Here is a 13,215-nt window from a genome sequence, read left to right as displayed (position 1 = left end):
CACGCAGCTAACCAGGGACCAGATTCATCGCTCCCAGGAAGGCCACCCAAGGTGCTTCAGAAATAAGGTATCAGACCTTCAGCGAGAAGCAGACTACTCCCTTCTCTATTCCGCCCTCCTTCCTTCCCACACATGCTCTTTGCCTCGCCCGTGCACACCTGCCCACTCATGCATACATCCCTCTGCTCTCCATGGTGTGCTTGGGGTTTTGTTGATTATTTTTTTTTTTTTTAATTATGAAGATTTTGGACAGCATTTCCCTCAACAAGAAAGAGTCCCCATCATAACTGATCTATCCCACTGCCTCATGACTAGAGCTAACCACGCATCTTCCCTAATGAGGATACCAGACTGCTCTCCACACCTGCCCAGGCCCCCCAGGCAGGAGCAGCACCCACCTGCACCCATAGCCACTTCCCACAGGGCTCCGCCTTAGCAGTGGCAGCCGCTTGTGACGAACAGTAGAGGTAGTAAAACCTAGACTGGGCATGTGTTTGTCCCAGTCAAGTAGACTTTCCAGGCCTGACATTTAGCTACACATTTCTGGGGAATTTTTGTTTTAAGGATGACTTACGCTTTTTTTATTTACCTAGTGATCATTTTCAAATATTAGAATACCAGCCACATGCTGAGACTCTTCTTTAGTCATTACTGTCCCAACAAAAGCAATATCCTATTAAATCACCTCTGCCCAGATGTTAACCTCTAAGAAAACAGTCTTCTAAACACCCCACACATTGGAGCAGGCATGCTGATGTTAACAGTGTAGGTCTTAAGCCAATTCCCTCCTGCTGTGTTTTACTTTTGTCTACCTACACACCATTGAACTTAAATTTTGGGAATACAAAAAACACCAGAAGACAAAATTCTACCTCTCTGGCACATCATTACATAAACATTGACTACACAGACAGGAAACATCACCAGTGAAGATACTATCTTAATACCATCTAAAAATGACTAAAGAGAAAACTGAGTTTTGCATATTGCCAGTTGTTTGCTGAAAGTACAAGTATTTCAAGACAATAAACATGAAAGTTTAAATACTTAAACTGAAAGGAATAGTAACTGCTAAATGATAAATCTGTTCTTTCTCTTTAAGGCTCTAGATCAAGCCAAATGCAAGGGTAGTCCCAAGGATTAAAAATGGATTGAGACTCAGTCTTGCTATGGACTTCCTGTGTGACCTTGGGTAAGTCACTTGAGAATTTAGTTCTCAAAAATAACAGGCCTATTACAGCTGCCAGAATGAAGCACCAAAGTTCGAGACAACAGATGCAAGCCAGGTCCTGCTTACTTGCCCATAATGGAGAAGATTCTACCTGGTGAGCCCTTTCAAAAAACATAGATAAGTATGACCAGAACTTCAGGAATATTGATATTAAGCACTGGAAAGTTCATCTGGAACTGTACTTTGAAAATTGGCATGAAAGTTGTTATGAAAGCCTACATAAAACCAGAATTATTTCCGTTTTTCAAGCTCTTGTTTTGTGTATTTGTGTGAAACCTATCACGAGTAGAATCTTTATGATCTCCAGAGATGCAGTACGTACCATTAAATATTGGATTTACCGTCAACAAAGCACACCGTATTCTAATCAGCTTGCAATATCAATTAGTTAGAGTTTTCGAAATGACTACAAACAGCTAATGAGTTGAAAGCAATGAGCTTATATTTTTGGGAAATAATAATGACTGAATTTAGCAGTAGGCATTCTTAAGAGCCATTTGGCTAGATACTGTAGTTCCAGCAGCTCCCCTGCAACAGAGCACAGTTGCTCAAAAAAAACCAGTTAAAAACTAAACAAGCAAAAAAAACCCACAACCCAAGCTTCACAGAAGTTGGTTTTATTTCTTTAACATAGTAATAGAGTCCCATGCATGTTAAAAATGTCTGCCATCCCTCGCTGGCATTTTAAACCCTGTTAAAACAGATGTTTCCACATGAAGAAAGGCACTGCATGATATTTTTACTTTAGTTTACTCCAGCCTCTCCCCACCCCCTGCACTGTAAAGCTTCTTTAAGAAGAAATGACAGGTTAATACCACCACCTGAGTCCCAGTGGGGAAGGAAGCAGTGGATGGCTGCAGAACCCCTTCCCCCTGCACTGCCGACGGAGGAGCTCACTTACAGAGAGCAAGGGCCTAACTGAAATCAGTAATGCTGCTGTTAACGGGACCTGTAATAAAGCCCAAAGTCAACAGAAAGACTCGATGGGGAGGGATATCTTATATAACAGAAAACATTCAACAGAAAATTTGGGCTGAGTTCACAGAAGTCAAATCCTCAGACTTTGACTTTTAACTAAAAAATTTCATCCCAGTGACTTCTATGACAGGGAAGCCCACGTCAGAGGGAAAGTTTCACCTACTTGCTACTTTTCATCAACTGTTTCAGCAGCATGTTTACCAGAGTCCTATGAGCAAGGAAAACTGTTTCAGGCAACTAATCACCTTAAAAAACTCTGTCTCAGGTAGCTAAGTACCTTAAAACACCCCACTTTAGAACTGTTAAAATAACAAGCACTGATTACTGAGAGAAAAATGAAGGGATAATGACATTTTTAACTGTATTCCCATTATATTTCAGTATTTAGTGTTAAAACATACTTGTTTATATGAGAGATTTCCCTGGACTCAAACAGTTAATTCAGTTGTCCATGCAGACCTGTTCACTGTGCCTGGAATTTTAACTCAGGCTACATTCCTCAATTCCCAAATTGCAAATTTAAATTAATGCTGGAGTGAAAACATGATACCTAGTGAAAAAGAAAGGGAGGGGGGCAATAGAAGAAAGGCACGACAAGGAATGTTGTATCCCAAGCGTCACTAACACCTGACATCCTGCCAGTAGTTAACACCTTGGAGCTAACAGAAATACGCCATGCTTTTGCCTTATTCAAAGGCATTTATGATCTTCTTACAGTCCTTAGCTTTGTAACAAAACTTTATATGAAATGATTATCCAATAAAAATAAAAAGAGAGGAAATCCAACTGTAAAGCAACTGAAATAGCACTCTAACAAGTCAATCTACGCAACCTTTTCGTAATGAACTCACTGTTACCGGAGGTAAAAAAAAAAAAAAAAAAAAAAGCCTGCCTCATACCCTCTCCTCATATATACCTGACAGCATGCAGAATTTACTCAGTTTCATACATTCTTCTTACCATTAAACATGCATCTGAAGAACAGAAGGCATACTTACATGATTTTCAGAACATCATTATAAAAGGCTGGTATCTTTTTAACCCTCTAGTAAGAGAAGTTTTAAATAATTTGTTTGTTTTACTTGTCTCACAGGATTGCTGAAGAACAAGATGTGTGACTTCTGGTTTTGCTGTTTAATAAGAATTCAGACAATCCTATAACATATATGAGAGATGCTAAGAAAGCAACTAATCCTGATCTTGCAAGCCAACTCAGAATAAAAAAACCTTTGCTGATACTGATTCTATTTAAAGTCCACACAGGATTCGCATAGTGTGGTAATGCAGATGACTGGCAAAAATCACATCCCTCTTTTCTCCTCCTCATTTCTCTATCAAAAGAGGGGCAGAAGGGGAAAAGGTAGATAGGAAGAGAGACTGCCAACCAGCGCTACATTTCTGCTTTATCAGAATGGTGCTATTGTCCCAGCGCTTCACTAGCTCCTTTGCCATAGCGGACGTTTTCATGTACTGGCCAGAAGTAAGGACAATGACACAGTATAGTTTTCGTCAGGTATGAAGTGCCAGATTTTCTTGTAAGTGGAGGCTTTAATGGCAGCGCCAATCGGGTCTTTTGCTGATCTCCTGTAGGGGCCAATAAACAAGGTAGAAAAGGAACCAGCTCTAGAGTTAAGAAGATAAGACTGTCTTTCCAGCCACAGTTAATGCATCAGGATGCCAGCTGTAAGTTCTGGCTCCCAAACACAGAGATGAAAAGAAGAAAAAAAAAAAAAAAACCACCAGAAGTTTACAGTACAAGAATAGCTGTGTTATCAACAGATAAACAGAAGGAAATTTTACAGTATAACTACTTGATGCCACAGCCCAGTATTATTAACTGGTATACTGGATGTCGAGTGCAATCTCTCTCTCTAATAATCTCACATTCTGTGGGAAAGCGGGGGAAAAGGCAACTGGAACAGCATAAAACTGATTTAGTGAAAACTACGAACAAGCCAGTTGCTGAAGCATCTCCTGTATGCTGATCTCTCATCAACAGAAGATACTCACCTATAAGAGCAAAGTGCATTTAGAGATTTAGAAAAAAAAAAGTCTCATTTATTTTAAAGGTTAAAGGGTTAACATTTTTCTAGCCATTTTCTTTAGTAAACATTTGCAAGTCAAACATAAACCCACTGCTGAGAAATCTCTATTATCCAGAATCTATTATCTAACTGATCCTGATGCTTCAATGCACAATGACTTAAGTTGGTTTTAATTCCACAAAAAAAGGAACCAAAACCAGCCTAAAACAAGACATACTACATTCTACATTGCAGAACTAGTTGATAAACTAGTTTATCATAGGCTTTTTATAATCAAACGGGTGCAGTGATGAGGTCCAAAAGTGATGAAGATGAAAGATACCTGGAATGATACCACATCTTATACACCTTTTGTTTTCTGCGAGTGATACATACTGCAGACAAAACGTTTTGTGCTAAACAGCCTCAAATCTGGTTTTCTAATATTAAGCACAAAGGAAAAACACTGACAGCAAGCGTGGTAAATAAATCCCTCCCTTGAGAATGAAAGCAGCAGACAGGAGGGGGCTGACATGCATGCAGGAGAAAACTAAACACCATCTTTTTTTTCTACCTGCACAAGTTGCCATTTGCTGCAGCGATCAAGAATCTCTCTTCCCTGTTGATCTCAAAAGCTAGGTTTCCAGAAAATTTCTCTCTCAAGTCATCTGTTGATATGCTTTAAGAGTATGATATTCATATCACTGGATCTTTAAGAGAAAAATCCATTTTCTTTCCTGTTCAGGTAAACATGTTTACAGCTCCTGCACAGACGCTGGGTGGTTCAGACTCACATGTCACACACATGTCGTCAGCAACAAGAAAAGCCCCTTTCTCTGATCATCAACATTTTTAATAAGGTAAAGAGAAAAGCACTTTCCAAACTTACCTTTAGCACAGCCAAATCATGCGCTAAATATAAATATTTACACTAGGACAAGGAATTAATAACATGAGCGTGCAAACAAAAATACTTGCTAGAAAATACAAACAGCGAAAATAAGAAAACCCTCTTAAGTTCAAAGCAATCAAATCATCTCGTCAGCCCCTGGAAAGGCCGTTATTTATCATCACGTTATGCCCGAAACAGTCAGGATTAGAGAGGAGAAGCACCGATCGTGACTCGGATCTATTTCGGAGACCGTTCACTGCGTATGAAAACATCTCGGATCGCAGGCGAAAGCCTTCCTATCTGTGACCCTGCACAGGAAATGCCACATAAAACCTAAAATTGCCAAGGAAGGTTACAAAATCTCCTGCTTTACATCCTATTGCGAAGAGTCACTACGAGAACCGAACTACTTCTCCATTTTCCAGAAAATAAGTAGAGAGTGGGTGTTACGAGCGAGCGTTTATTCCCCCCGCCGTGTACCTTCCAAATGCATCTTAAAGTAACACGCGTACCAAAGGGGGGGGTGGGGTGGGGGAACAAGAGACAAAACAAAAACCCCCAAAACCACTAACCCCACGGCAGCACTTAAGTCTGAAACGTAAACGTAATTCCTTATATAGTCTGCAGCAGTTGGTCACACACGCACGGAGAGCGGAGCGGGGGCCCCCGGCCAAACCGTTACCACCCATTATTATACAAACAGGTACCTCCGAAGCCAGAGGGAAGGGAAGAAACTTCGCCGCCCGCCCCCGCCGCCCGGGAGCAGCCCTCCCTTCCCCACCGCCCCGGGTCCCGCCGGGGCGGGCGGGCAGGCAGCGCGGTGGCGGGGCGCCGCCGGGGACCAACGCTCGCCGGCGAGAGCGGCGGGCGGGCGGGCGGGCGGACGAGCGAGCGAGCGGGCGGGCGGGCGGCGGGGGCGCCGGCCCCCTCCCGCCGGCCCGGCCCGGGGCGGCCGCGCCGCGCTGCCCCCGCGCGAATCGCTGCCGGCTGCGGCGACGGTGCCTCCCCCGCCGCCGGCAGCCGCGCTCCCCGGGGGTGTGTGTCGGTGTGTGTGTGTGTGTGTGTGCGCACACACACCCCCCCCCCCCCGCCACCCTCGCCGCCCCCCGGTGACGGCCGGCGTCCCCCACCGCCGCCCCCCGACAGGCGAAGGCTAGCCCGCCCCGCGGCGCCGGCCGGGAGCGAGGAACCGGCCCGCTGCCGGGCGAGCGAACGAGCGAGCGAGCGAGGGGGAACTCCGGCGGAGAAGCGCTCCCGGGCGGGCGGCGGGGCGATCCCGCCCGCGGGGCCGGGAGGGGGTGGGGGGGTGCGGAGGGTGCGGGGGGGGGGGGTTGGGGGGGGGAAGGCGGGCGGGGAGGCCCCGCTCCGCCGGGGCGCGCAGGTAACAAGTTTCGGAGTTGGGGCTGCCGAGGCCGGCCGGGCGCCGGAGGCTCCTCCGTCGCTCCCCGCGGTGGCTCGGCGTCCCCGCCCGGGCCGGAGGGCGGCGGCGCGGCCGGGGCGGGGGGTGGCGGTGGCGGGGGGCCCCCCGAGCCCGCTCCCCGCAGCGGCGGCGGGGCGGTCGCGGGGCGTGTGGGGGAAGGCAGCGTGTAACGGTCCCGGACAGGCGGCGGAGTGCGGAGGCACCGCTAGGCGGAGGAGGGAGGCAGGCGGCGAGGCGAGGGAGGCACCAGGTAGCGGATATAACGGTGCGGAGGGAGCCGGGCTCCCGGCGAGGAGCGGCGGGGGGAATTACTTTCGCGCCCGCCCGACACCCCCCCGCGCCCCGCTCCGCGCTCGGGACGGCTCTGCCCGGCCCCCGCCCCGGCCCCGCCGCCGCCCCAGCGCGGCCGGGCCGCTGCCCCGCGGGCTGACTGACCGTTATTGCGCCTCGGGTTCGCCTGCTTCCTGCGCTTACACCTGGGGCCATCCGCCATGATCCTCTCGCTTGTGTCTAAATGCTCCAGTCACCTCCTCCCCCGCCCTCCCCCCTCCCTCCCCTCCCCTCCCCCCCGGACCTGGTTTACGACACTGGGTGGTTTTACTTTTACATCACCTTCCTACACCTAGTGCTCGGCCGGAACCTTGTTGCCAGGGGAGACGGGCGCTTTACGGCAGGACGTTTGAACGGCGGCGGGGGAAAAGTTGCGGCCGCAGGTACCGGCAGCGGCGGCTGCGGCCGGGGGGGGCGTGCGGGGCGGCTGCGGCGCCGCCCGGGGACCCCCGACCCGCCGGAGGGCGCACCCCACTCCCCCCACCCCCGGGCCTCCGCCGGCGGCAGCCGGGGGGGGGGGTGGTGGGGGGGGGGGTGGGGGATCCCTGCGGGGCGGGGCGGGCCGGGCCGAGGGGGCGGGGGCCGCGGGGAGGGGGGCGCCGGCCCCCGGGACGGCGGAGGGGGGTCGGCCCGGCTCGGCCCCGCATCGCCGCGTTGAGGGACCGGCCCCCCGCCTGCCTCCCGCTGCCAGGTGCCTCCCGCCGCGCTGCTCCTGCGGGCCGCCGGGCGCGAGCCACCGGCGGCGGCGGCCGCCGCCGCCAGGTACGGCGGGGCTGAGGCCGGGCCTGGCGGGGCTGAGCCCGCAGCCGGCCCCGCTTCTCCCCGGTGCCCCCGCGGCGGGCACCTGCCCCCGGCCTTAGAGCAGCGACGGGGCTGTCACCGCCGCAGGGCCCTCTCTTCCCCCGCCGGCTCCCTTACCGTAACCCGGCCGGGGCGGGCGGCGCGGCGGTGTTAGCGCGGGCCGGTTCGCGCCGTGACGGTACCGCTGCGTTACAGGTCTCGGCGAGGAGCAAACGGCCGGAGCGGAGCGACGCTGCTCCCAGCGTGTGGGAAATCCCTCGTTCTGGGGCTTGCCTTAATCACACTTCCCGCTTTTACGAGGAGGAGAAGAGGTATAAAATTCTATGCCCTAAAGAGTAAAAAGGGAAGGGAGCCGTTTTTCACGGATAATTGATGAACAGCCTCGTTTGGGCTTAATAAACGTGCTTAGTGTATTAAAAATTAAAAACATTACCACCATTTATTTACTCTTGCTTTTCACGCTTCAGGCAATAAAATAGTTTGGTAACTTTCCGTTTGTTTCTAGGCTTTCTTCTTTCCTTTTTTTTTTTTTTTTGTCCTTATCCTGGGATGATTCTGTACAATTTATGGTTCAGTGCTTCCGGTGAATTCTTTTATTCAAGCAAATTAAATTTCAGTGAAAGCGTTTCTGTTAATGGGATACTTTTAATAAGTAATTGATACACTACTGGACTTGAGGCCTTTAGCTATTCTACATTGTCTCCACCTGCTATACGTTCACACGCTGTCACCTATCGCCTCATCTCATGGAAGCGGCGTAACCTGTCTCTAGAAAACGAACTATTGCACACTGGGAGTTTGTGGAAGGACCTTGCATCTGAAGCTTCCCCAGAAGTCAGTACGATCAGAAATGCTTAGAAAAGAGATATAGGGCTAAAACAGATGCAGAGTTAGGTAAAGATCTAGAGGGATTTTTTCCAAATTAATTGTACTCTTAGAAATGTACGTGACTCGTGGATTTGGGTACTCGCAAGAAAGCAGTTGTTGCCCTTCTTTACAGGTACAAATCATTTGTCTAATATCTCTCAAAAAACTGGTAAATTTAGGGTGCAGTGTTTTCACAGATGTATCTTTACCCAGTGTGAATTGGCTGCTGACTTCAACAATTTAATGAGGATCTACCTGAGAGTCATTAAATAAGGGTAACAAATCAAACAGTGTGAAGTGTTTGATGGACTAACAGAAGTCATTTAAAAGCATTAGATTTGGCATTAGCTGGGAGTACTGAACCCCAAACACAAGGGTAGCTAAGAACGCAACATGAAACCAACTACAAGATAAAAATGAAACTTGTCAGCAAAATTTCGAGTGAGTGAATTGCAAGGGTTAAGGCAGAATCTTGTTTTTCTCTGGTTTTAATAAAAGTTCCACATCCTTGCTCGTCAAGTTTTTGTACAGAAGATACCTGTGGCTCTGAAACTGCTTGCAAACAAGGGCTTAAGGTGTTTCGGAATTCTTGGATGTTTTTATCATTCTGTGGATGAATTTAATGAAAATATTCATATTATTTTCATGCTGAGTTTTTAGTTCCTTAAAATGTGCCATGTTTTACAAGGTAGTTGCAAAAATAAAAATAATAACCTATCTGTAAATATATTTGTAGATTTGTAATAATATTTCCCTGGGTGCCCCCACAAAATTCCAGGCCCCTCTTTAAGTGGCTTTCAAGTAGCTTGTTTTCATTGAGTTTTGTCACTCTTTACCTCTGGATAAGAATTCTTGTCTCTTCATTTTGAGCAGTTTATGTTCCCTAACAGAATGAGGAGGGAAACGGTCTCCTGGTGTTTGTTATTGCTCATTTTCAAATAGCCATAGTGTCTGTTTGAGCATTAGTCTCTTGAGATTTCCAAGCAGCTGGGAGAAACCGGTGACAACTCTTGCTGCCCATTAGTTTCTGAAGAGCAGAACTGAAACTGGCAGGAGCATTGGTAGCTCTACGCTGCTATAGTTTTGATAAATGAGAAGAGAAAACCAAAGCAATCTTTGTGTATGTTATCTTTGATACCACAGAGGTCTTGAAACTAAAAAAGGAGAGTATAGCCTTGTGCGTCAAGTTGTCGATTACCCCAATGACTACTCATTGTGGAAAGCATCTCATTCACAACTTGTAAATAGCTATGTGGATAGGTTGGTTTTTTGATTTTTGTTTTTTTAAATTTTGATATATTTAATCAAAGCAACTAGGCATTTCACATCTTTGTATACAAAGTTCCCATTATTTACTGTGCTAAAAAAGCATCGCAATTAAGGATGCGGCCACTGTCAAAGTGTTTTGACCTAATATATTCTTCTAATCCTGGATGCAAACCCACTAGTTAAAATTCCTGCTATCTTTGCAGTGTTCTACGATGTAAGAGCACATTGTATATGTAATTTAAACTGCTTTGTGCTGCAAGAATGAAAAAAATCCTCTTTTTCTTTATGGTGCATAGCTTTCGATCTGACTTTTCAGTCAAGGATGCAGGAGTTAATTAATGTACTAATTTGCAAAATCTCAGCAAAGCAGTATATATTCTGCATCCTCCTAAATATGGCAGGCTTGAGAATACGTTTCTTTAAAGGAGGAATTCTAAGACAGTGGTCATCCATAACAATTATTTTGTCTCTAGTGGCACAATTTGTGTGGGGATTTAGGCAACATAAATAGGCATAATGTAGTTGAAATGTCAGATGGCATAGCTGCTATACTTCACCTTTTTTGAAATTTATTTCCGTTGTCTGAAGACAGGAGTTAAAATACTTCAGCAGTCACACTGGAGTATGGATGCTCGAAAACCAGCTAATGATTATTACATACAATTTTTGCTGTTTTAAAAATAGTCATGTATTTTGTGTTATGGTTTATGATCTCTTGAGTATGTATTATTAAATAAAAGCAATCAGTCCTCTGTATGCCTACTCCTTACTCATGTTTATGAAACGAAGTTTCACATCCTATCTTGAGTATTCTAGATTTAATGGTGTTCATTTAGTTGAATGAATTTAGAATTACAGTGGAAAATGAGTCAGAGAATTGTTTCTTGTTTCATTTCTGGTTTGTGGTGATTCTTTTTTCTTTTTTTTTCTGATTTCCATTAGTGAAACTTTATTTTCACTTCCATGTATTTTCTTGGAATGTCAGTTCCTAAAATTTACTTTTCAATTGATGATTTTTTTTTTCTCTTTTGGAAATACACTTTTGATCCCCTATAGAAATTATAGTTGAAAGGTTTATCAGGAGAACAATGACCCAGAAATACGCAGTTTGACTGCAGCTAGCTGAGGAACTAATCTTGAATAAAATGTGGATTTTAGAGATATCAACATACAGTTTTAGTGCCCTTCCAGATGGTCTTTCAATTTCTATTTTTGCTTCCAAGTGAATCTAATAAGTTTTGAAGGTGTACCCTGGGATGTTATACAGTCTCAAAAAACGGTAAAGCCACTTGAAAGTTGCACATTCACTTGGAGCGGCGTTTGTAAATATTTATCAGGAGAAATTACCCTTTTTTCACTTTCCTCAGCTTATAATTTTTTTTCTGTTTCTGTACTTTACCATGAATTTATTTGTTCCTTTAAAGCTTGAAGCTGTGATTCCTAATAAATTGTCGTGTCTTGCATGACTTGAGAAGGCTGTACCTGCTTGAAAGTTTTAAGTATAAGGATGTAAACTGCCATAAAGCATCAATGTGTACATAGCTATATATAGCTATAATGACTTGCATATATGCAACTGACTTTTCAAAAATCTTTCTTGTTAAGAAAAAGTGTTTATAAAGATCACAAAGGCCTTAAAAACCATTTTGTTTCTCTTGCTCTCCTTTTGCCCTACTTGTTGCATATTGTTTTTCTCTTGAAAGCAATTAACCTGTGCTGATACCTATGTCAAGTTGGTATGCTGTATGAAAGAACTGTACGAAAACATAACCAGGACCTACAATTCCATTCTTATGCTAATTTTAACTTTAGATGTGATTTCTGTTTCAGAGCCTTCACACAAGCAGAAACTGATGTTAGAGAAGGGAAAAATTTGAAAAGGTCATTCCACATTCTTCATCCAAAAGGCAAATCTTGCATGTTCAAAATGGAATTGGAATGCAAATTTGGGTACAAGCGTTGGATTGTGAACAGTTGTGATTTTTTTTTTGTTGGTTTTCAAAGTACCTGGAACTTCAGTTGAGAATGTCTACTTTAATACTTTATTTTCTACTACTAGATGTAGTAGCAAAATACTGTATCAAAATATTCTTTTTTGTTTTAAATTACATCTGAACTTGTGACTGATCAAATTACAGTTGTAGTGCAGTGAGATTACCTGGTTTTATTAGTAGCACATTTTCCATTCATCTTTGTTTATGATGACTCTGCATAAGTGTTCTTATCTATTATATTATCTAATTAAACACTAATGTATTGTGAATATTTTCGCATATGGTTCATGTTTGTTTCCTTCTGTAACTTACACTCTGTTTCTGATTTAGTTCTATTCCCCAGCCCTCTTGCTGTTTGCTGTCTCACAGTTTTGTGCGATTGCTCATTTGGCTCCCGTCTGGAGTTATTCTCTTTGTTATGATATCTGTACATCTGGCTCACTCAGCTCTTTAAATCCCAACTTAAAATTGATTTCTTAATTATTTCATTGCATATTATTCTCATTTATATTTGGGGGTTTTAATTGCTGGAACATATTCTAATGTTAGATGTTATTCATTTGTTATCTCTCATTTGTCTTTTGTTTTTTTCACACTGCAGAAGTACGTAATACTTCTGCAGGAAATGTTTGTTAATACATAAAGGAAAGCTGTTGTTTTTTTGGAGCTGCTATAGTTTTGGAGCTTGCAGTGTGTATTCTGAGTATACAGATTTGACATAAAGAAAACCAGAAAAAAAGAATATGAGAGTCTACCAAAATAAACAAATAAATACAATAAAAAGTCTAATTTTGCTTAAGAGACCTCGACAAATCATTAGTCAATGCCATAAGGAGAAACACAGATACTGCAATGGTTATTTTCTGAGATGTGAACTGAAGCTTTGGTGTACTCAGCTTAGTTGGTCTGATTCCCCTGTTTGGCAACATAAGGGTCTGTCTGATAGATACAAACGTGGTATTAAAACAGACAACAGTGTGTTTGAAACTCAGATGCACAGTCCAAATTTGTTGGCACTATAGAGCTGTGTAAAATCAAGTGTAATTATATCTGAGTTTAGTTTACTGGAGCAGGGAACAGCACTTCAGTGCAAGAATGATCATGTGTTGATAAAGAATTGGAAAGGGATTATGATTGTCATGTAAGGCTATGCATATCAGGAATTTTTGGTTGCAAGATCAAACAAGGAAAGCCTAGTTTGGATCCATCCAAACAATAAACTTTTTTCCCTTGTGGAAATAAATGCCTAAAAAGATTTTATGTGGGATCAAATAGAAAATGTCTTTTTTACCCAAGTATTAAAAGCTTGGATTAGGGCAATTGTTACAAGCAGAGCAGGTGGTCCAGGGGTTTCCATGAAGCAAATGATTCAAGGGAAAATTCCCTTTATTAGGTTCCCTCTTCTTACT

At 44.5% G+C, this 13,215-nt stretch overlaps 1 protein-coding gene and 1 long non-coding RNA gene across 5 annotated transcripts in view; one reads left to right on the top strand and one right to left on the bottom strand.

Annotated features, from left to right (window-relative positions):
* ZEB1 (zinc finger E-box binding homeobox 1) overlaps positions 1-7,104 on the bottom strand; it is a 126,940-nt gene extending 119,836 nt beyond the window's left edge. For 2 of the 4 annotated variants that reach the window (XM_049798147.1, XM_049798148.1), the window contains exon 1: positions 6,981-7,104. In XM_049798147.1, the coding sequence (XP_049654104.1) occupies positions 6,981-7,031 (51 nt within the window). In that variant the 5' untranslated portion in view covers positions 7,032-7,104. Of the gene's footprint in view, positions 1-4,807; positions 5,084-5,832; positions 5,946-6,980 lie in introns of those variants that run through there. The other 2 variants (XM_049798151.1, XM_049798150.1) reach the window with 2 other exon arrangements.
* Positions 6,644-12,686, top strand: LOC126037648 (uncharacterized). Its single transcript, XR_007505776.1, has 3 exons — positions 6,644-6,795; positions 7,172-7,258; positions 7,872-12,686. It is a non-coding gene; the product is annotated as an uncharacterized LOC126037648 (long non-coding RNA).
* Positions 12,687-13,215: the final 529 nt, after the last annotated feature.

The sequence above is a fragment of the Accipiter gentilis genome, chromosome 4 (assembly GCF_929443795.1).
Source record: "Accipiter gentilis chromosome 4, bAccGen1.1, whole genome shotgun sequence".
NCBI lineage: Eukaryota > Metazoa > Chordata > Aves > Accipitriformes > Accipitridae > Astur > Astur gentilis.
This window is presented reverse-complemented; position numbering and strand designations above follow the sequence as displayed.